At 38.7% G+C, this 24,831-nt stretch overlaps 1 protein-coding gene across 1 annotated transcript in view; it reads right to left on the bottom strand.

The window, feature by feature from the left end:
- The window catches only part of GPR155 (G protein-coupled receptor 155), a 30,376-nt gene extending 6,501 nt beyond the window's left edge, over window positions 1-23,875 (bottom strand). The window contains exons 1-12 of the mRNA XM_084288956.1: window positions 23,769-23,875; window positions 16,286-16,792; window positions 11,907-12,306; window positions 10,474-10,639; window positions 9,150-9,305; window positions 8,019-8,102; window positions 6,618-6,738; window positions 5,333-5,417; window positions 5,161-5,251; window positions 3,786-4,035; window positions 3,043-3,144; window positions 1,107-1,240 (exon numbers count right to left, since the gene is read on the bottom strand). Of these exons, the coding sequence (XP_084145082.1) occupies window positions 1,107-1,240; window positions 3,043-3,144; window positions 3,786-4,035; window positions 5,161-5,251; window positions 5,333-5,417; window positions 6,618-6,738; window positions 8,019-8,102; window positions 9,150-9,305; window positions 10,474-10,639; window positions 11,907-12,306; window positions 16,286-16,745 (2,049 nt within the window). The 5' untranslated portion in view covers window positions 16,746-16,792; window positions 23,769-23,875. The remainder of the gene's footprint in view (window positions 1-1,106; window positions 1,241-3,042; window positions 3,145-3,785; window positions 4,036-5,160; window positions 5,252-5,332; window positions 5,418-6,617; window positions 6,739-8,018; window positions 8,103-9,149; window positions 9,306-10,473; window positions 10,640-11,906; window positions 12,307-16,285; window positions 16,793-23,768) is intronic.
- Window positions 23,876-24,831: the final 956 nt, after the last annotated feature.

Raw genomic sequence — 24,831 nt, 5'->3', positions numbered from 1 at the left:
AATAATTCAGATAAAAAGTAAGAGGGAATAAACACCTTAGAACATCATTTTAGTTAGGCTTAATAGATAAAAAAAAAAAAAAAGAGCTTGTATGTTTTTAAAGAAAATAATGGAAAACATACCAGTGTAGAGGTCCTGCCTCTTCACACGTTTACATAAGGAACTTGGTTTAAGCATACTTAAGTACGCAAGCCAATACAGACAATATTAGCCCAGACAGATTTGCAATATTTGTCTTTAGGCCTGTTTAGCCGAGTCCAGTACTTTCTAAATATTTTCTACATAGTTAACATTGTGTTAAGCTGAAGCACATACCACTTCAGCTATTTTAGATGCCTGATAAAAGGAAAAAACAACAACAAAAAAACACCAAAGTTAACCCCTTTGGGTGTAAAGGTTAATGAATTAGTATTACTTCATAGTATGTAAGTATTCATTCAGATACAACTAAAATAGAGGCTAAAATTTGGGAGTTTGGGACACCTCTTTTACATAGAAGATGTAAAATATATTGCAATAGAGTATTTCTCTCTCAAACTTCCTGTATCAAAACCTTTTTCCCCCCCCATTTAATAGGCATTACCAACTCGGTTACCTTATCCCCAAATCAGAACAGCACTCTTCCATTTCAAATAATGTCTTACATTATCTTCGTTACTAAAAACATCTCAAAGAAGTACATTTTCCAAATTCTAGCAAAATCAAATGGAAAAATTTTTGTACAGTCTCCTTCAGAATTTGTTTTATAGTTTTAATTAATATCTAGGAAAAAAGACTAGCTCTTAAGCAAAATATGAAGAGGGGTAGTGGTGAAGAATTAATTACCTAATAATATGATTCCATTTTTTTTCCTTTGTACCTTTAGGGTTCTCCAGTGAGGCCTGCTTACTAATACCATTAGCTTCAACTTGCCTTTAATTTATTGTGTGGCATGGAAAAATTAATCTTATCATATATTCCTTAAAACAAGACACTGAAATAAAGCCTCCTTATTAAATATATATAACCACAAAAAAAAGGAATTGGAAGATTTTCTACAGGACTGTCTACACGGCTTTCCTAAAAAACATTCTACTTCAAACAACAGGGAGATAAAAAGTATTTACAGCAAACAAGCCAACAACAAGAAGTAAACACAGCAGCACATGTCTGGCCAACTGTTTGTCTCCAGTCTGTAGAAGCTGTTCTTCCTGAGCCAGTACACAGGTTCGAGCACTGCAATGACTCACACACTGATCAGCTGAAAAACAAACCATAATTTTCATTAGGCTTCTAACTTATAAAGTATCTCTAAATCCAGTAGAAGATGTACTTATGTAACTTACTACGTTAAATTGTGTTGTAAGTATCTGTATTGAAGTCCTGCACACAAAGTTAATATTAGTCTTGACAACAACCAGTTCAGACATCTATTCCCAAATGGAACAGTTTACATGTGTTCCTAAAATGAAGAAACTTTTTGCAACAGATCTCTTCCTTCTAAGCTTTAATGCAAATATAAACTATGGTTAATATTCAGAAATCACTGCTAGAGATAACAACAAAAAAAAACAATTTCTCAGAACAGTTTTGAAACCTAGAATTAATTTATGGAATAAATATTTTAGGTATACCATCAGCTGTGATATTTTTACTCTGTATCTCAGTGTCCCTGTATCTTGACATAGCTACAGAGTTCTCAGGAATTCTGAGCAGCATCCTCTAGATGGCAGTGAAAAACCTCCTGGCAAGGACATAACTAAGAATTTGGGCCAGATACCTGCCATAGTTCATTCAATGGGATAGCAGAAGGATTAGTAATTATTGCAGCAAGTTACACAAGTGTATCCATTACAATTTGCTTTTAGTGATTTACAGTTTTGAAGTGCTCATTCAGTAGGCAGAAGAAAATCCCACTCAATTATAAGATATGATTTCTTACCCTTCAGGATAAGAAAATTATACTTGCTTTCCATATCACTGGAAGACATTCTTATGGTGCTTGTCTGAATTACATCACAGAATAATAGCTGGCAATATGTAGAAAGCTACATATTATGAAAGGAGATAAAGCCAACTATGTTTCAGCATGAAATATTTAGATTTTTTGAAGGTTATGCAGCATGCAAAAAAAAAAAAAAAAAAAAAAAAAGAAAAAACACACATATGGATAAGAACTCTCTTGTTAAGGATGGAAAAAAAATAAGGAAAAAAAAAGGAAATGTTGCCCTGCAGACAACTTTCATTGTTGAAAGTGATGTATGATGAGAACAGGCTGAGCATGCAATTTTCCAGCAGGTGCTGAACATACAACTTTGATCCACTTTTCTATTTCAGTGATTCCTAAGGCCCCCTTCATCAATTTTCTCCACATCTCTCCCCTAGACATGGATAATGCAGCAGCATGGACATTTGATCTAGTCTGTAGTATTTGCTTCTCTAAATCTCAGGTTTCTTCTTGAAAACGTGAGCATGATTATAATAAATAATTTAATGGACGTTTCTGGGGAGGAATGAGATGTGAATATGAGTATGTAGAAAGCACGCTTAAATAAAAAACTGCTAAAATTGAGGCAAAGTAGGACTGAAGTAGCACAGAAGTTTAAAAACAACAACACACCAAAAACTAAACTATCACCCCCCCCAAAAAAAAAACAAAAACCAACCAAACAAATTCAAAACTGTTCATCTTGAACAACGAAAGATTCCCAATGAATATCAAACAGAATAGAACAAACATCACAACAAACATACTAACACTTGAATTTAATATGAAATATAAGTTAACTAGGTAGAGATGAGAGAACTGCAGTTCTTAACAACAGTTGAGAGAACAGATAGTTTCACTACGAGTGCAATACACGCAAATGTTGTGGAAGATCACAGAAGGGTTTGGATTGGAAGGGACCTTAAAGGTCATCTATTTCCAACCCCCCTGCCACGGGCTGGGACACCTCTCACTAGACCAGGTTGCTCAAAGCCCCATTCCTGGGGCATTCACAACTTCTCTGGGCAACCTGTTCCAGTGTGTAATAGTAAAACAAGGATACACTACTAGTTTACCTGTTTCAATGGAAGGAACCTTGCTTTCTACAGCATTTGGCACTGCTTTACTCTCGTTAGCACAGGGTAATTCCCCATTTGTTGTCTGACAAGAACAGCAACCTATGAAGTAACAGGATAGTTTCTTTCACCACCGTATTATTTTTCCAAGTATAACAATGTATACACTATGCAGCTCACAAATAACCTGAAAGGGGAAAGTGGGCAATTCTTCCAATTTGCTAAGAGGGTATGTGTGTTACACTACAAATCTATAGAAATATTTAGCACAGCACTACCACCATGGAAGCAACACAAGTATTTTAGCTAGAAGGGAAACATAAGGGAAGTGACTAAGAAAGCTAAACATGAACAAGGAGTAGCAATGCTGTAGGCATATAATTTATTTTCAAAGAGACAGTTTAAAGGGCTAATGTCCTAAGACAGCCACTGGACTGCATTTATCACATGCTTATCAAGACACCATTACTTACCAAAAAAAAAACAACAACAACGACAAAAAAAAAACACCTTTTTTTTTTCCCTCCTGTCCACTTCCCCCACCTCTACACTGATAATAATCAAACCTTTCTCAGAAATATAAACCAGGGTCCTTGGAAAGCTATATCTAGATCTTCTTCCACCCTAATCTGAAGTTAACAACAATCCTTCCCAGGTCAGAATTAAATTTGGAACAGTACTTTATTTATTTATCTTTGTATGCCAAGCCATTTATTCATTTATTACAGATCTTGTTTCTGTACCTCTTTCTGGAGATGGCTGTGCAGAAGATGCCACAGAAGGTTGAGCAGAAGACCCTGCAGAAGGTTGAGGCACAGTGGCTGAAACTCGATTCCCTGCATTCCCTTCCGCCTCAACCTCCTCTGCTTGGCTACGAGGTGAGTATGGGTTCAGTACCTCATAGTTTGACTCTTGTCTATTTCTGTTCATGCACATAAGTGAGATGCCTGACATCAATATACTGATGAACAGAATCACTGCTGTGGTAATTATCTGTTAAGAGAGAAATGAAAATACACCTACATACAAAATAAAGGAAAATAGTTGCAAATATAACTCTACAGCTTCCTAAATATATTAAGAAAGGCATCTGAAAAGGGACAGTTTTCTATATTTACTGCTCTTACATCTTCTAGCATTAAAGGAATATTCAGTACATGAAACTAATTTTCCTCTCATGAATAACCCAGCTGCTCCTCCTGCTCCCCCCCCTTTCTTTTTTTCCTCCTCTCTTGTTTTTAATGGGGACTCCTATTTCTCATGCAATCCAAACATGTCCTCTCATCATTATCTTCTTTCTCCTCAGGGTCATTAGTGTTTCATTTTAAGTTCTGTTTGGGTACCTTTTAATTCCAAAGAGGAATGTACTCTTGTCACCCTCCAGCACAACTCTAATTTCCATGCTTTCTCCAGTGGGGACTATCCCATTAATTAACTTTTCCTTCTAATCATCTGCCACCAGTACCCAGAGTCCACTGTGAAGCTACTTTGCTACTTGTGAAAACACCACATGAATAATCTTGAGCAACTCATAGCCTCCCTATCCTTAAGGAAGGCAGAGGGAAAACAAGACAACTATCTACCCTAATGCACTTCACATCATCTGGTGAAGGTGAACTATTAATTGGTAAAAACAGTAGTTTAGGCTCAAGAATTTTCATCTCCTGATTGTGCAGAGAAGTCTTGCATAGTGCAAGCAGTCGCTGCTACACGTGTAATACAGATCCAATTTACTACAGGCTAAAAAACATTAATTAACTATTGGATGGTGACAATTTTAGATAATTATGAAGCTGGACTACAAATTAGTCACCAGGAAAAGGACTTTGCAATTCATTAACTGTCACTCCTATGCCTTTTCTTTTGGAAGATTACTCCCTTTTTCTTAGTCATAGCTGCCTAAACTTGAAGGTCATTGCTCAAACAAGTTGTTCTACTGTTTCATTACAGAAATACATTTTTATACTGATCTCTAAGCGTTCTATAGTGATATTGTTATGGCACCCTGCACTTCGACTGAAAGATACTTATATAAGAAGCAAGCAGAGAATGCAATTTCTCAGTAATGTATTGGATGTGTCAGAAATCAGGAGAGATTAGGACAGAACATATTCATACCTGCTGTTTTCCATAGAAAAAGGCAGAGTCAATGCTAGTGCTGTTATGTTCACCAACTATTAACAAGATTCCCACCAGAAGTGTTGGGATTCTGAAAGAGCAAAATGCAAACAAAGTAATGTATTTAGCATGCTCCCACTAATCCTACAGGGAAACATCTGTACTAACTTACCCCCATCCAGCTATGATAATAAACCCAATGGGAATCTTTACTGTTTCTCTCTTCCTCAACAGAAACAAAGAGAAAGATAGAAAACCTACAAAGAACAAAAGAAACACCTTGTTTATTCTTAAAAAGGGAACTGAAAATTACAGAAACTAGACACTCTAAGATGTGACCTGTTCAGTAACCAAAACGTTCCTCTCAGAACTTCAAATATTCCAAAATTGTATTTTTTCTAGTTGCATTTTGAGGAAGTAAAATAGAAATACCTACCGTCTTTAAAAAAAGCCATGAGTAACAAAACTTGAAGAAATTCTGCCACACTTTTTATTGTTTCCACATATAAATGCTTAGAAAGCATTTTTTTTTTTTTTTGCAGGTATTTAAAAGGTGCCATAAGAATACTTAAGACACAATACTTACTTATAATACAATGCTTAACTAATTTATTAAGGTTAAAGCAGATTAGTCCTTTATAAAGTCACTGATAAATTTCACCAAAACGTTTCCTATGTTTTCACCTAAATACCTATATATGGGAATATCTTCTGGGACTGTCTATTCTATTTACAACTCAGAAGCTCAGCAATATTCTCCTTGTTGAAGTAAAGCTAGTATTTATGTTAGGCTATACTAATCATTAGCTACCTATCTCAGCTAAACGTAAACAAAACTTACTCCATAAAAACACCACAGGGATTAAACCTTTAAACTTATGGACTCATGAATGGTACAAAGTCTCTTAAACATCTGAAGTCTGTTTCAATCACACCTGTATGGTTCTCCAAGTTCCTTGATGCATCTTTCTACTCTGCCTACTTCAAATAATCCCTTCATTTATTATCTACACCTGCAGAACACACATTGTTTTTAGGAACTGCAATTGACAGAGGAAAGAAATGTTGAAGTCCCTTTTTTTTTTTTTTTTTTTAAAGCATAAGGTTTTACAATCTCCTTAATGACGAATAATTTAAAATCTTAAACTCTGCATTAAATAAAAAATGACAGTAAGCTTTTGACCAGTTGAAGGGCAACCCATCACCATTCACTCTATTTGTAATTGCTTCTGCCTTGAGACCTGGGATGTGTTTTTTGTGTCACCCTCTCCCCTTTCCCACCTCAAGCCAGCAAGACTGCTGCCTGCATTGCTAGAGCTTCAACCTGGCACAGCTTACAAGTAATTTGTAGAATTACACACAAGTGAAAGGAATACTTACTCTGAAGAATATAATCAAATTATTTCAGTACATGAATCTTTTATTACATTACCTAGTGCTGCCTAGAAAAATCATACCTGTCCACAGGTAGGTGCTATAAAGTGAGCTGTAGAGAAATATAAATACTAGGATCTGCAATGTGATGTCTTTCTCTTTAACAATGAAATTCCATATCACCATTCCAATGCAAGCAATAAACTGAAAAGAAAGGGAAGACTCCATCATTTGGATTTCAAAAGCAGGATGACAGAATAAAATTGAACACAGTGTAGTATAACTACAATAAGCTTCCAGACTCCACCCCCAGATCAACTGCAGTGTCATTTTATGAATTAGATTGTTTCATAGCATTAAACTAGTGCAGCAGTAAGCTCAATATTACAGTTATGTCAATGTCTGGGGTAAACCCCCTCCTTTCTCTCTTATTTATTTTTGACAGCAATTATATAGCTCAATAAGCTGGGAATAAGATAAGTTAGGAAAAAAATATCAATCTTTTAATAACAAAAGCTTTGCATCTTATCTAAGTACAAATCATTTATCTTAAATTATTCAGAAATGAAGCTGAGAACAACAGATGTTTGTTCAGCCAAGAATTATACAAGTTTTCATCATCATATGAGAGTTAGTACTGAAGGAATCTCAAAAAATAGGCCAAAAAAATAACATGCAAATAGTAATACAAAGGTTCAAGCTATTTTTAAATTAAAGCTAACTTCATGCTGTTATAGACAAGAAGCATCTGCAACTCTCATGCACTACTTTCTTTCCCAAACGTGACTACAATCTAACCTGTTTACTTTTTTTTTTTTTTAAACTACAGAACACCAGACAGCATCTACTGCACCTATGTATTACACTCACTGAATTTAATAGTTGTACAGTTGGCTTCAAGGAAAAAAAGAACATGTATTCTATAGTTCTCTCTCAGCTTAAATAACAAATATAATTAAGCCAAGTCAGAGCTATTAGACTTTGCCATTCCCTAGCCACCAGCCATGTATTCCCACACCCCTTCCCTGTGTCAGCACTGGCACCTGTCTTATCCCTCTGTGAGTCACTTCAGGGAGCTACACCAGCATTTGGATTAGTTTCCTATTTAACTCATTGAATCAGATCACCACAGAGTCAGATGCACACTGCTGCTGATCATGGCATTGCAAATTGGCATAAACTGACTTGGAAGTGCACTTAATGCTATTTGGCAGTAACTTACAAAGCGAAAAATATATTGCAGAAGCCATTTGCCATTCTGATTGCTTACAGCTCTGTTTGAGATGCTGCTCTTTGAGAGCTGTACTACCAGCACAAAGGGTCATTCTGTCATTTTCTTCAAGGGTGTGTTCTAAGTCACAGACATTATTCAAACAAATCACGAATTAAATTCCTCTGCTCACCTTACAAAGATATCATGGTAGAAACCAAATTTGCAAAAATGTTAAAAACAAGATGTAAAATAAAATCTTCCTACTACTGACCTGAGCAACCAGTAGATTTGTTGTAATCATATGAGGAAGCTGTTTGTATTTCTTACTCAGAAGAACAACAATGAGAGACCAAATCTGGAACAGACAAGATAAAGCTGAATTTAAGACTAACACAAAACAAACAAACATGCAAGATGAACATTGTGGCAAACTACAGTGAAATTAAACATACAACAAATTTTCTTGACAAGTTTCTCAGCAACATGACTAACACGGTCAGCTCCATACCATCTGCTGCCAATCCCTGTGCCTCAGAAAATAGGGCCAGAAAAAGCAATGCATTGTTGCCTCTCAAGACTGTGAAATATTTCCAGGAAGAACCAAGGGTTTGCCTGCAGCGTGAAGAAGCCTGGCTGTTCCCCAGGACATAAGTGACCTTAGAACAGCCTAGCAATGTGGAATTTAAGAGTCTCTTCACCCTATCCCTTCTGAATCTCCCAGCATGACTTGTGATGGCAAGAGGCACTGCTAATATATTGCTTCCCTTGAGGCACAGTTTTTGGTATGACGGCTTCAGTGAGATACCAGCTTAAGGAACTTTCAGCTCTCTCCAATATGGAAACTTTTATTTAAAAGGTAAGAAAACCTAAGCACATATCTATAACACTTGTGAAGCCAAAATACAACTCACATTGAGGTTCTGAGATATCAACACCCTTTAAAAGGGCTGGATGCCTAGAACTGCTAGGAATTCTGGATCCAATAGGCACTGGTTAAGGTTAAATTAAATATTGTGATTAAACTGTGATTTGATGTAATCATTCCCCATGAGGTAAACAAGTGCTGTTATTTCCACCCCACTCCATCATTTAAAAAAGGAACTAAAGATGAGCAGCTCGATGGCTTGTCCACACATACACCATACATATCAGGTGGCCAGATCCCAAACTCTCAAGCCCTGCAGCAGTGCTGTAATTCATTTACCCATTTTTTCCCACACTGTGCAGCTTTCCAGCTGACCCATTGCTAAATTAAGAAGATTGTGTTTTTAAACTCAACTCCTCCCTCATCCTTCTGAGGACAAAATGTCAGTCTCAGCTGATCATGATTTGATTTGCTGCTTATGTACTAAAGCTACCCTGACATTACAGTGTTTTTGTAGTTGACTTTACCAACACCTACCAGAGAAACAAGGCTGACAATACTGATGTCAAAGCTAACATTTTGGAGTGCAGACGCCAGTGGGTTGGGATCCATAGATGGAATGGTCAACAGCCATGCAGAAACATACATGATAGGTGCAGACACAAACGTGCTTATCACCATGCCTGAGGTAATCTGCAAAATGAATCAAACAGAACATGAACAGTTAAGCAGATCAAGTTAAATAGCCTGTTTTTATGAATACACCAACTAGCAATATTGTACCTTTGACTTAAGCAGAGCTTTAAACAAACCATTGAGTTGTTTCTGTGACAAATTAATTAGAATTTAAACCAGGAAGTATCCATTGTATATATACAGTTAAAAAGAAACTTTTGACAAGTTTTTGAAGTAGTAGGAATACATAAATTCCCCACTGTGAATTCTTACAGAGCTTTTTCATATGTGTCAAGGATAGTAATGTCTCCAACCTAGTGGTGGATTCACAATGACACAATATACTTTTGGATGTAAAGATTCACACTGTAAATAAATATGCAAACATGTAGTTATGTAAACACTAATATGTATGAATTAATGAGAAGTATCAATATATATTTAAATTTAAATAATTTCTATCTTAGTTTTGCATTGTTTTTCCACTTATTAGAATTTGCAGTGATGGACGTACAAGTTTCTACTCATGCTTCAGATTTTTCTTTTAAACAAATATCCTGAGTTTGTTGGGCACAAAATTCTATCTTGTAATGCTGGACTTCCATTGTCTTCAAGTTTGGGGGGGGATGGGAGGCTGGAAGTGTGTGTGTTGGGGGGAGCTGGGTAACTTAATGTTTAAATCTTAAATTGAAAAGGTTAATTAATACCTTCTACTTAAAATGCATTTCTACCACAAGATTTAACTGAAGGACAACACAGGAGAATCAGTTAAAGCACAAGCTCTTCAAGCCCTTCCACAAGTTTTCAGCATGAACCTAACACTGTTCTCACTGAAATCAGTAACAACATTCCTGTTTTCCCTATAAAAACAGTAGAACAAAGATAAGGTATTTGAAAAATAAAACAAAATAAATATAAAGAACTTGTATCTTTGAAGTTATCCTAGTTCTTCCTACTGTTTTCATAAATAGGAAAAGTATGAGGACAAATTTCAGACTCTGTGCCATCAAGAAACTTGAGACACCAGGAAAGAGTGCATTGGTTAACTATTAAATTTGCAATACAGTTCAAACTTGAAATCTGGGGAGTCTACAGAAAAGTAATTTCAGCTAGCCTGTTTATTATAAGTATTTCATCAACAAAAATAAGCCCATATGACAAGTTTGGGAAGAAAAAGACTACATACAATTCCCACTTCCATATTAAATTGAGCTGCAAATATTGCGACACCAGGTGCTGCTGGAAAAACTCCATAAAGAAATGCATAGTTTGATAAACTGGTGTGGTTGACTACGCTGTCACTCTTGTCCAGGAGTTCTACCATTTCTCTACAAAGAAATGGCATCAGAAGTCTGAAAAGAGAGGGAGGGAAAAAAAACAGAATAGAAGTAATTCAAGACAGAGCAATAGAGTCTATTCATAAAAGACTGAATAGAACCACAACATTTACAGGCTGCTTCAAAATTTTGAATCACAAATTAAATTAAAAAAATACACAAAAATGTTTAAAAAGACACTGATGTCTGAGATCCAAACACATTTTCTGACTGTGCAGAAACATTCTTTGTATAACCTCAGATTTGAAAAGGTAGAATATACAAACAAAACTATTTTCAACTGTAAAAGCTGCTATAACCAGTAAGCAACTTTGAATATCAGACCACCTTTATGTAAACTGTCTGACATGGAACAAGGATGCAAGCTGAAAGCTTTGCCCAGTAATTAAAAAAACAAACGCACAAACATTGATGCTCCTCTGATTGCCTTTAGCAATATCCCTGATGTCACACTGACTCGCTCTGTAAGTCTTGCACAGGCTTCCATAAGTCCACCAGTAAAGCAGGGTGGTGAACAATCACTCATTTTTCCCATCTTCTTACAGAATTTATCATTGAGCTGGTTTACAAACTAGGTCTTCAAGCTTGCTAGTTAGTTGTACTGATACTCTAATAGGTTTTCAAATTTTCTATTCTAAGCATAATTACCAAATAAGATTTTGGTTATGCTGATTGTAGCTCTGTAGCAAATACTTGGTCACCAGTACCTGAGATATAGTTAAGGGAAAATAATGACAGCATAAGTTCTAAATAAAAATTGTAATTTTTTATGTTCAAAAGTCAGTTTATCAGTGTAGAATGATAACTTCTAAGCTCTTCCAAAACAGCAGTCTGAAAGATTTATAGACACAGCAAACAAAAAAAACCAACTAATTTAGAGATTTATTTAATCCAAAGAAGATGCAAAAACTAATCAAGTAGTGCTTAAACTTAGTCTTCTTTAACTATTCAAGCTAGTGAATTTTAACTCAAGAAAGTAATTCCTCAAACACCCAATTCATGACAGATGGCCTGAGGGCAGTCCAGTAAGCTGTAGCACCCTTGAAATTATTTTCTCTGCAGAGCCTGACAACAGGCATGTGGTCTGCAAAGTTTCTTTTGAAAATTAGAAGTTGTGTACTCTTAGAGAGTTTGGGAAGCACTCACACAAAATACAGGAAGTTAAAGACGCTATCACTACAATGATTTTGAGAGAAAAGCCATATGGGCTGTATATTCAGAGTTTAAAACACCTAAAAAACTTTATAGAACAAAATTATAAAAGTACATAAATTGAACTTACAGTTTAGCTGTGATGAGAAGGATCAGTGCAACAAACATACCCTTTGTCAGTTTTTTTGTTTGTCCCACCATGGTTAGTCCAAGGTAAAATAGTGCAGAGCCAGAAAATGAACTGCCCAGTCCGTCAAGGAAATTTTCAAGGTATTCGGGAATTTTCTGGCCAAGAATAAAGTTTGAGATGATTCCTATGAAGACCATGAATACAATTGGGTTCTGCAGAACTCGAAGGAGTGCTAGGCCCACTATTTTGAACTTGCTGTGGGCCACAGTGCGATTATCCCTCCACTTCTGGATTTCACAGAGGATAAACCCCAGAGGGTTTAGCATCATAAGAGATATTGGAGCCACTAGGTAAATGTACTGGAGATACTCTGGGTAAGTGGTTTGATATAAAGCTTCAACTAGAAGACAGAAAATGAAAAGTGATGAGTGATAACATTTCAGAACAAAAATACATTCATATTGACATTGTTTTTTGATCCTGAAAATTAGAGAAAATTCGTTTGTTATCCTTCAGAGGCATCAGTATTCACAACTGATACAAGGTAACACACTACCTCCAATCACCATTAGGCCACAGTCATGTAATGAACACATTAAAGTCCTAACATTAACTTAACCAATACTACTTAATGATGCAACACTTATAGGAGGAAGAAAAAAAAAAAAGGAAAGAAAACAACATAAACAATTCCATGCACCTTTTGATTAATTCCAAATGCTGAACGTTGATTTTTTTTTCTTTTCTGAATTGCTTTTTCTCCCTAGAAACATATGAGAATTGTGGAGCACTACACATGCATTCGCAAGACACAATATTTTTGAACATTTCAACATCTCCACCAAATTTTGATCTGTAGCAATGATGCAAAATACAAAATCTAGTTGCTTAGGTTCATTTTTAGATCAGTCTTTTCTATGAACAAGATTCTTGCAAATATCTGCTACTACTTTTAAGGTTCACCAAGTAGTAACTGCATAAAGGAGAAGTGATTCTTGGAAGTATTACAAGCAGGAGTTGTGAGTATAAGGTAGATTTAAAAAATAATAGTTCTGCTTCTTTTTTGCTAACCTATAAATTTACAGCACTGCCAGAAAGAAGTTACAGAACTGACAAGGTTGGAAAACCTTGAAGAAAGTTTAGTGTTCAGCGAAACACTAAAACTTCTCTGTGCTATGAAAAAACTCAAAATTTGACTACATACATTTCAATTCTGTGATCTCATGGTTTATTGTGGTTCTGACCTATTAGCTAGAGTAATTTGTGCAGATGAAAAAAAAAAGCTTTATAAAGAAGATCTTGAAAAGTGACTTCCATTTCTCACCCAGCACAATGATATAGACTTCTCCCCCTCTAATAAACATTTTTATTTAGTGAAACTGTAAACACTAAACATATTCTGATAAATAAAACCACCTTAAACATGATGGTAATTTTTTATACAAGTCAAAATTTTCCTAAAACATCACACCTGAGAGTGATGCTTTTATGCTGCTTTACGTCGAACACCCATTTCAATGAAATGCAGCTCAACAAAAGTCACATAGGAAATCACTCATGATGAATCATTAGGACAGTGAGAATAATCCACAATTCTCAGATGAAAAATTGCCTTTTTTTTAAAAAAAAAAAGAAGGAAAAAAAAAAAGCAAGGTGTCTGCTTGCTGATCATAGGCATAAAATGAATTAATGCTATTTTAAGACTTTCTTTTAAAACAATTCTCCTCATCCCAGCTGCTCAAAAATACATATAAATAAACCACTACTTGCTTATGCTTACTACAATTAACATCATTAAAGTTACTGTAACTAAGACATCATCCACACCACACTTCTGCTACATCTGTGTTTTAACAACACAGCACCTGAGAGTATATGATGCTGTTCTGTCAGAGCTGCATCATCTCTCCCAGTAATACAAACCAACCAGGCAAAGCTTTCTATCATAGCAATTCAGTTTACCTTGGTAAATTACCTTGCTAGCAAACCTCCTTACCAGCATCACCTTGCAACATAGAACTGTTGTAACAGTGATTAGAGAAAAACAGGCCGGTGAGCTTTGAAAATATAACCTGTATTTTAATTTCCCTATACAGGTAGTTATTTTCATATGTGCAAATCTTTGCTCAACAGCAAAAATTAGCATACTGGTTACTGCAGAAAAGAAGTATCACATTGGATGAAAAACTCCAGACATTATTTTTTAAATAAACTGCCTTTTAAAATATTGTAATATAAAGAATTGTCAATACTAACTTTTTTGTTTACAAATTTCAACTGAACCTTTTAAAGGCAGCATTAAAAAATATATTTCCATTAGAAGATCAGGTTTTGCTCAAACCACCACCTATTACCACAAGTAAAAAGAACTAAGCAAGGCACTCCGTGTTATCCAGCCCTGCAAACATTCCAGAGAAGCCACTAACATGAACAGCTTGCACACAACACAGCATGAATCAAAAACTGGTAAAAGTTTGGGGGTTGGAGAAGAGAAGTGAAAGGGCAAGAAAGGAAATAAACAGCTGTAAGAAACAAAGCCTACAGTTTCTGTTGTGTTAGGTATGCCATTAAGCCCTTTATAAACTAGATGTTGTGAATTTGGCTAAACTGTGTATAGAGGAAACATGAATCATATCTTATACGTTGTGGATATTTGGAGAAAAATGTAATCCAACAAGAAAGTCATTCAACATAGAAGGAATGTTTTGAGTAGAAAGATGCAAGGCAAATATATTCAGAGAACCTTAAAAGAGAAGAAAAAGAAATCCTAACTGGTATTTTAATCCAGCACCAAGAAACAAAGAGGTAATTCTCACAGCCGTATTTGTGATATACTTCTGATTTCCCTCATGAGGAATAAGTCTCAGGAGACGTAACTGAGGGAAATGGTATATTCATCTAGGGAAGAAAAAGTTTGCAATTGCATTTGTCTATATTTTATATACATCCAGAAAATCTGAAGAGAATAAAGATCCAAGATTCTCTGGAGCATGCTGCCCTGGAATAGGGTGAATAAAACTGCCAGCTCCTCAAATTATCTAAAATATGGAGCTACATGTAGCTACATGTAATCTGGAGTTGAATGCTTAGGCTTTTCTTTTGTAACTGTATTTTCAATTCTGTAAGCAATTATCTTGCTCTTTCCTTTGCTAGAACAAACTTTATTGTTTATTTTTTTTGTTGTTGTTCTTAACTTTATCTGGACGGTAACAGTGATCTCAATAGAATTTGAGAGGCACAAGTACCTTCTCCTCAAGGAACAGCAAACAAATACAACTGAATCCAACCATCCCCTCCAAATGCTACCCACTCAAGGTGTGTTTTGAAACTCTGATACTTGCACTGTTCTTTCTGCACTGGCCATACAGGTCAGCCTGGGGAGAGGCAGCACTGAAAGCTGCGCTGGAACAAAGAACCTCCCAAAGTAAAAAGTACAACTCCAGATCCCTTGTTAAATATCATAGTATATAACTAAAAAACATATCAACATATGCTTAAGGAAATCTATAAAAAAGGGAAATAAATAAATAAATAAATACCCAATGGGAAGAAAATAATAGTCTGCAGATTGGGATAAAAATCAAGTTTAATAACTGATATTGTCTGGAATTAGAAATATAGGCTTACAAGAACAAGACGACACAGCTATGCAAGTTGTACTCTGAATGCCTTCTCTTGTTTTTTCCTTTTTTGTTTAACTCCACTGGAGGGGTGGTTAATTGCACATACTGAGAAAGGCATCACAGCCACATAAAATTCCAATTTGAGGTAACACAAATGCAGATTACCACAAATCACACAATAATCTTCCTTTTAAAAGACTTCCTTCTTCCAAGACTATCCTAAGGCACATTTACTGGTTGTGACAGAACAAAGATTAAGGGATGGAACATGACTGGCTACGTAGATTAACACAAAAAATAGCTTGTTCTAAGTTTTTTCTAGAGTCTAAGCATATTAAAAGTGTGTCTTACACACACCTTAACCAGTAGGCATCAACATTATGGCTAAATGTTTTCTTTGAGGTAGACCAAGAGTTAATGACAAATTCGCACAAAATCCCTCTATTACTATTTCAGAGGCCACAGATACAGACTCCATTTTTTTTATTGATAAAGATCACAGTCCTATACAACAGAAGATAGATTGTTTAAAATTGTTTCATTCATAACATCCAACAGTTTGCTTTTCTTTTCCCCTCTTACTGAAAAGCACGTGGTCTGAGGATATTTTTTAAATTAGTTTCCTCAAGAAATGTAACAAGAAATTGTTAAGGCAGTTCATAACTTCAGTCAATTTCAAATAATGCAAAAGAAAAGCAAAAGCATCTAGAGCACTGAAAAATAATTTTGAAGAGGAAAGCATAAGGAACTACTTACCTATTGGATATCCCAGTGCAAAGTCATTGCTTTGTGTAGCAAAAATAGGGAACAAACCTGCTTTGCTAAATCGATTCTCAGGACTGGCTACCAACAAGGTTAAAACGCAGACTAAGAAAAACACAGCAGCTTTGGCAACTAAGATACTGTACAGGAAAGACCAATTCACATTAGAAAAGTTAAGTACCACCATGTTTTTGAACAGTAGTGCTGGGAGTGCAAAACGTGAGACAAAGTTTCCCAGTCCTTTGGCCTGAGTTGACGTGATAATGTTGGCTCTTCCAGCTATGTAGCCACAAAGAATTATTCCAAAACATTCTAACAGGGCTGGGAAAAGCCTGCTTATTGACATAGAAGGAGGACCACTGGTGGTATTGAGTCCAACTTGTCCAGGCAAAGCAATAGACATATTAGCTGAAGATGAGAGGTTCTCAGCACTGAAGTCTGAATAGCTATCCATTTCCTCTGACCACCTCTTCCAAAAAAAGGAGCATGCAGTGATCTCATCTGCAAAACAAACAAAAATATTCATTAACTTCTGAAACTGTGCTTGTAAACGTTTTCTGTCAGCAAGTCAGATACGATAGAGTTTATTTTTAATGCACTTTTAAGTATAAACAGTGAGAAGAGTAATAAGTAGATATTGAGAAACAAATCTGAGAAAGTGAAAAACTGAAATACCATTCTGTACTCACACATTCTTCTCTCAAGTTCACACATCCCAACAAGACAAGTGGTAGAGGCTAAATACTGAAATAGTAATTGTAGCTTGGGAATCCAAAAAGGAAAAAAAAAAAAAGGATCTAAACATCATTGAGGATAAATTATTGCCCTTTAGCCCTTTCCAGTCAGAAAACAGTAATTGTTAAATTCTCAGAGTATATTCCTTATTTTCCTGGACTACCACTAGAAGCCTAGTTACCTCTCTATTGGGAAAGCATAAGACTCTGTAAACACTCATTACCAACTTACAATCCTACTTACCTCCTCAACTCACTAGCAATTCCCAGGTATGGTCCTCACATTCTCTTTGCTTTCAACTATCAAATTGTTAATTTTCTTATCTAACTCCCTTTGTTTGCCCCATGACATCTTATCTCAGGTCCTTCCTATGCCATGTCTTACTTGGTTCTTTTTCCTCTGCAATAAAAATACACTTTAAACTTCCAACATTGAAGTCCTACCCTTGCTCTCCCTTTAGCTACTGCTATTTCATCTTTGCTTCCATATGCACAGCTTCAAGCATGGTCAGGAACCCTCCTTTACACCCTGTTTAACCCAAATTCTGCCCCTGAAACATCTCTTACCAAAATCCTCAGAGGCCAAAAGTCTTCTTAACCTTTCAGTATTGGTGTTCCAACCTCATCCTTTGTGAGCATCATACATCATAACCACTTTCTTCTCGATCTTGCCCTTCCCTTATCTTTTGTAATTAGAACTCCTCCTAATTCTCCTCCCATCTCTATTTGATCCTATGGCATCTACATGGGAGGATCCCTCAAAATTTCTGTGGGTGCTGATAGGGCTCCTTCCTTGTTCCTCTTTTGTCTCCCTACACCCCCTGCCTCTGTACTTTCATAAGCCCTTATTCAGTTATAAACAGATGACTCAGATCTCTTGCTCTCTAATCTAGATCCATCTTCTTTTGCTAAAACTACCGTTTCAGCCTGTCTCCAGGATTTCTTTTGTGAATGTCCTGCTGTCAATTAGAGTCCAATGAGCCTGAAACAGTTTTCCTACCTTCCCAAAGGGATGCTCCCTCAGTTACTGTGGGCTATCTATTTTGTTAGAGGTGAGGGAGAACAGTTAGAAAACCCTCTGCTTCAGGGCACATGCAGACTTACTGGACTCACATTGATATATAATGCTGTCGCAGGGAAAATTTTTAGTCCATCAGTAGCAGTTCTTCCTTTGTACACATCCTTGTACAGACATCCAAACAAAGCCACAACAACAAAGCCCCCCAAACAACAATTTGTTTCCATGTTCCTTCCCATTCTAAGCTGCATGCCCTCACTCCATCGTGGAACAACAAGAGCTCTTTTCCCACTGATCAGCCAAGAACATGACATTGTATTTCAATACATTTTGTGCTTTTTCTGCATGCAGATGCTGATGTTTAAAAGCAGGTCATCAAAAGACTGAGTAAAACTGCCCGTTTCCTTATTTCTACCCAATATTAGAATCCCTTTTGGTTTTGATACCCGTAAAGGAACAGCATTTACTGCTCCAACAGCACGGCACCTGCTACGTTTGCCAGCTGAGCGTCTGGATGTTGTGAGAGGTGGGTCCTCTCAGAGCTTGTTTGGAAGCTGATGTACTGGGAAATCAGTATCACCTTCTGTCTGAAATGTAGCACAGACTAGGCCTAAAACAGAGCCAGTCCTTTTGGAAGGCAGTGAGCTTGTCCAACGCCATGCTGCCTTCTGCTACAACTGCGTCCTAGTGGTAGTTCAAGAGAGGAGTTTTAAAATCTTATTTCCAGAATTTTTTTCCAGCTTAAAAGACATTAATATTCCAAACTTGGTTTAGGCTGGCTTGCCAACTTTAATTTTTCAAGGTAGCTTTCCAAAACCTTGTCAGTTACACATCTTATACACTTTACACCCACAGTACTGCTGGGGACCACTGGTATCACATCCTTCACGTACTTCTGTACATAAAACCTGGTCACTTCTCTTCAACAGTTCTGTCAGGCTGAACATACACCGTTACTGAAGATTTCTTGCACTAACTGCTCTGAGCAAGAACACTCCCTGAGAGTCTTTCTTCATCAGCATACAGGATTCGGGGTAATTTCAGGAACATGGACACTGCAGCCCATGTATTATCTCAAATTAACAGGGCTAGTCATAGATTATTCACTTATCAAGATTAATCACTTATATGCTTCCATACACCCAATTCCAAGTTCCATTTTAGCATGCTGTCTGTGCACATCAGGCTACAGCAACGCCTTCAAACTATGACTGGCACAGAAACCTAACTTTCGTATTTTCTCAGCCACAAGAAGTCAGTACTTGAGCATGAGACCATGGGATCACAGAATGAGTCACAGAATGGCTCAGGTTGGAAGCGACCTCAAGGATCACCCAGTTCCAACCCCCTGCCATGGGCAGGGACACCACCCACTAGATCAGGTTGTCCAGAGCCCCATCTCCAGCACAAAACTACCTCTCATCTCCCAGGCTGTGATGTCCAGAGCAGTTAGATGGACGCAAGGAGTTGTCAAATTTACTCCAAGCCTCCACACTAACGTAATTGGGCTTGCATCAATGGAAGACACACCCTATTGATGAGAACCTTGTCACCTACTCTGGAAAGTGGTTATACATCACCTCCTAACACTCCGGACAGCCAGTTCACAGATTTCTTACCATTCCTGTTCTTCCTTCTAACAGACATAGAAGGAATAGCCCTTATAAGAACTGCGTGCTTGGCAAGGAAGAGAAATTTGACCAGGACTGTAGCTTCTCCACCTCTGCACACAAGCGTTTGGCAAGGTGCTCCCTACCTTCAAGAAAAGCGTACAGAAAACAAGTCATCTTATCACACTGCAATGTTGCACCTTGCTTCCTGCAACTTTGACCTTCCCCGGTTTCCCAGTATCATGTGCTAATGAAGTACACTTCCCAGGTAGCAAGGGATTCTCATGGACACAGTGGTCAATGGTCTAACGCAGCACATCAACGCTAACCCTACACATTAATTTTTGACATGACTAAAGCCTAGAGTACTCTGGAAAGCAAGTCCAGATAGTTTCTCCCATTTTGTAGAGACAAAAAATAAGGCCAAGGCAGACTGATTTATCATAAATCAAACATATCAGTGGCAAAGCTGAGATTCCCAGTTCCCAAAGCAGGGCTTTGTACAGCAGTGTGGTTAGATCTGTGCACATCAATGGCTGGTTTAAGAGCCTCCCCAGCCTCCTTGTATCCTGTCCTCAAGGAGCAGAGAGCATGTAACAGCAAGGTAAATAAGCAAATAAATCAAGTCAGAGCAAAGGTGAGATCTTGTATGCCCTATTTCACCCCCTGGCAACCTGCATACACATATTCACATGTAGCATAAATACAAGTCATGAGTCAGAGAGTTTATGCCCAAAGCTTTTAATGAAAAACACCACAATGCTGTTGTAATTCATCTGGACCGAGCAGCTGCATCATCCGAATCTGTCAAGTAGCCTGGCTACCTCTTCCTCCAAGGAAAATAACTCTCATTCCAAGCAGGGCTTACTTTCAATGTTGTTTAAATGTTGTATTACAGTAATATACATATATAAAAATAAAAGATACATTCACCTAGATTTATTTAGACCCGAAGCTCAGAGAATTATCTCCTATAGAACAATGGCAAAACTTGCAAGAAATAAAGCAGACAACAAACCCTTTCTCCTACTAGGAATATTTAAGGAAGCAGTTGGGATTTGCAAAACATCCAAAAAAGAATCAAGCTTTGTTTTGTCAAATACAGATTTTCAATGCTGAATTCCTGAAAGCCAGCCACATTCTACATTAGCTGCAAGGTAAAAAGCATTTTTTGGTGCAGCCCTACAACAAATAAAAGCTTGCAGGACTGCATGGAGATAAGACTCTGCAACACAACATGTTCAACCTGCTCCCTACTCTGCTTAGGCATTTTTTTTAGCAATAACAAACTTTTTATATATGTATATAACCTTTTTATATAATAACAAGGCTTAAAAAAAAAAAAGAAAAAAAAAAAGAAACATTTAATCTGTACCAGAAGTATATTCTCCTGGCTGTACTTATTTTCCCAAATTCTTACTCACAAAAGCCATAGTCTACATGCAGTTATGTACAGTGAAAGACTTTTGCAGCCAGAACTTCTTCCTCTCTTTCTCTCCTGAAAAGACGTTTGAGCTATGCAAGCTTTTTGCTTGCGCAGGCCAGGCGCTCGCAGACAAGTCTACCAAGGCAAATGCTTTTAAGCCAAGACCACGCCAGAATTGGTTAAACACCCTCTGTTCCCTCTGTACTGAAATTATCTCTCCTTCTAAAAATCAGTGCGAAATATAGAATTGGTCCCACGTTATAATTCAGGACTCACTCACATGAATACGCAGCAGGCTGACTCTCATTGTATCAGTCAGCAGCACGTGCTAAATCCCCTATCTTCCTCACAAGATCAAAACTAACACGGATATACACCCACACATCCTACAACCATCTTTTTTAGAACACCACAAGCACTTCTGCAGCCTTCCTTCAGGCTATCTTCACCTTGAACTTTGTTCCAAGGGCCCCTGTAAAGTCAGGCAGGCATGATTTCTGGTGAACCACATGAGTTTCAAAGACAGAACCTGCGCCATGGTAAAGCTGTTACTGCCACTCCTCAGAGGGCTTTCAGCATGAATCACCTCTTCAGCTCCAGAGATGCGCACATCCCAGAACATTCATGCTTACCAAAGACTGTCTATTGCAGAGCCATGGGTATTTTCCAGAAACACAGGCTTTTGATTTACTGATTATCAGTAAATTATTTCTCTCGGTTCCTTTTGCTCCACAGGATACATGCATTTACATAACTGTAGTGAGCTTACATAATGACTAATCACACATTTAGCATACAGCCTTATCACACCTAGGGCTGAACTCAAACTAGCTTCTCATGTGAGCAAAAATGTCTTCAGTTCAGTTTTTAATGAAATCAATATTGCTGAGTTGATGCAAAACCAAAGCCTTATATATTCTACACAGAAAGCCATCAGTTCATACAGTATGTATAACATTAACTAGTCAAAGGACGCTAAAATAAGCAGATATAACACAGCCCCAAAGGCAAGAGCTTGGCTTTGCCCACATAGGATATATCAAGAATTTAAGATTAAGATTTGAATCCTTAAAAGCTCTGTCACAGCTACATTGCTGGGAACTAATAATAAACACAAAGCTTTTAAGAACAATGCTGCCTCATCCGCTGTTGACTGTGTCAAGAACAGCTGCTTGCAGCCCATCCGTCAGGTTGCACCCGTAAAGAAGAGTTCAGACGTCGTGAGAGGAAGCCTAGCATGAAGACTGACAACAGTTGGAGAGCAAGGAACTAGCACAGTTTACAATTCCCTTGAAATAAACCAGAGCACTGATATTTGCCTATGTCTCCTGTAGGTTGTCAATATTTGTAAAGTGTTAAAATTCACCAGACCAGAAAGTTAGTTCTCCAGCAGCTGGGAGTTGAGCAACATCAGGTTCTTTTCTCAGCATGAGACTAGAGAAGTTGTCTCCTCCTTTCCCAGCAGGAAAAACCCTTTTGTGTTTTGTTGTTGCTGTTTTTTTTTTTTTTTTTTTTCCCCTCCTTTGTTCGGATGGTTTTGATGTTGTTTTGTTTTAAACTATGAGAGATTGTAGGAGATACCTCAATCCTCTATGTACATCTCTCTGGTCTCTCAGAGAAACTTTCAGCTGATCATTACTCTCACAATAATTCTGGTGACACTAGCAAGACTGCACACTGTTCATAAATTATATCCCACACTGTGACCTTATTTGCTACCCTAATGCAATGCAGGAACACCTCACGTGTGACACTAATTTATTCAAGAGGCTGAAAGTTAGACTGGGGCAGGAAAAGTTACCCTTCACAGCAGCTCCAGCATCTCAGAGAAGAACGCAATGTACATATTTTTATGAGTTTTTACTGTAAGTCAAAAAAAAGGAAGCATCTGCAGATAGTTACAATGATAAAATTAAGTGGGAAGAAGTGATTACTACAGCTCCTGTTCTTGCAAGTTAACCACAAAATTTGCTTTTCTCTTTGCAGGGCCAAGAAGGCAGGTACGGAATAACCCCACAGCAGCAGTTAACCTGAGAAGCGTGCCACCGCGGGCTTGCAATCCAAACACCGCCACAAGAGATTTCGGGCCTTGCACATCTCTGAGCGGCTGTTTCCCAGGTCACGTTTCCCTTCCCCGTTTCCCGTGCTGCGGTTACGAGGCAGCAGCGGAGCAGCGCAGGAGGGGAAAGTGAGCACCCACAAAACCCCCAGGCGCCAAGGCCTGCCCCACAGGGGCACCCAGTGCTGCTGCAGGACGTGGCCGTGTGGGTGCAGGAGGTCCCGAGGAACCTCAGAGAGATCCCAGTGAAGCCACAGCTGCCAGCAGCGCAAAACACCAGGCAAGAAAAGCAAGCGGAAAGCGCACCTTCCTTAATTCCCAGTTGGGCTCATCTGAGGGTTCATTAACAGACACATGCGTTTTTGGTGCAAGCAGCAGTGCATTTTTCGGCATACAGATCACATTTTGTTGTCAGCATCTCTTGAAAGCCGCCCCGCAGGGCTGAAGCATCCCTCGCCTCACCGAGAAAGGGCCACGACAAGCAGCCGCCCCAGCCCCGAGCACACGGCGCTTTCCACGCACGGGGTGAAAAAATAACAGCGCTACCTGCTGTGACAGCTGGCTTTGGGGGAAAAGAAAAAATACGGAAAGAAAAATACCAGAGGATGGGGGCAGGAGCGGACCGCTTACCTACTTAGCTTTCGGCAGGCACCTCCGCACGAGCGCGCGTATAGAGGATTTCTCCCCTGCCAAGGTGACCGCCTCCCCAAGGCCGAGGCCGCCGGTGCCGAGGCCCAGGAGGGGAGGGAGGGGAGGGAGGGGAGGGAAGGGAAGGGAGGGTCTGGCCCGGCCCCGGAGCCCGCCCCGGCCCTCCCCGGCACCCGGCCCGAGCACCGCGGGGGGAGCGCGGCCGCAAAATGGCGGCGGCCGCAGCGTGGCCGCAGCACGTCCTGCCTGCGGCTGCTCCTCGGGGCGCACCGCGCGCCCCGCTGCCGGCGGCCGGCGCCTGCCCTCGGCCTCTTCGCCCCCCGGCTGGCAGCGCCTCGCCTCGCCTCCCCGGCCCTGCCCGGGCTGACAGACTTTATCTGCCCGCGCCACGGCTGCCGCCCTGGGCTTGGTCCCGACGGATAGCGGGGCCGGCTCCGCACCTCCTGCCGGCGGGGCAAGCAGCCGCCATGCCCGAGCTGCTGGGCCTGCTTCGTGCCCGGCCTCGTCAGGCTGGCTGGAGGGATGTCGCACGCATGCTGGCAGAGAACCACTATTCTGGGGGTGTTTTAACGCTTTGGTTCTCTTTTGTTTCTCAGTACATTATAAAAAAGTACAACAAAAAGTTACAAAAATAGGTATGCCCTACATCAGTATAGAAACCATTTGCAACTCATTTCCCCTTTAGGACTCTCCGAAGTTTGTGTCAGTTTTCTGAGTTTTCTACACTAACCTCTTTTATGTATAAAGTTGTGGTGCTTAGAAACAAAAGCAACCTAATTTTCCACATGATATCAGTTCCTGAAGGCTGGTCAGACAGTTAATCTCCCCAGTAAAAACCAAAAGCTAGTAATAGTCAAGCAGTTTCTTGCTGAAAAAAGGGATCCAGCCTTTCTCATGGCTTCTCCTTTTGAACACAGTTGAGGAGACAGCAGCTGGAGCTGCCCATTTTTCTAGGAACTCAGCCAGATACTGCTGCCACAGAGAGGGCAAGTACACCATTCCCTAGGTTATCTACTTTCTCCCATGGTTTATTTGACCCAAACCA

This window comes from Netta rufina (assembly GCF_964035555.1).
Source record: "Netta rufina genome assembly, chromosome: 6".
Classification (NCBI taxonomy): Eukaryota; Metazoa; Chordata; class Aves; order Anseriformes; family Anatidae; genus Netta; species Netta rufina.
This window is presented reverse-complemented; position numbering and strand designations above follow the sequence as displayed.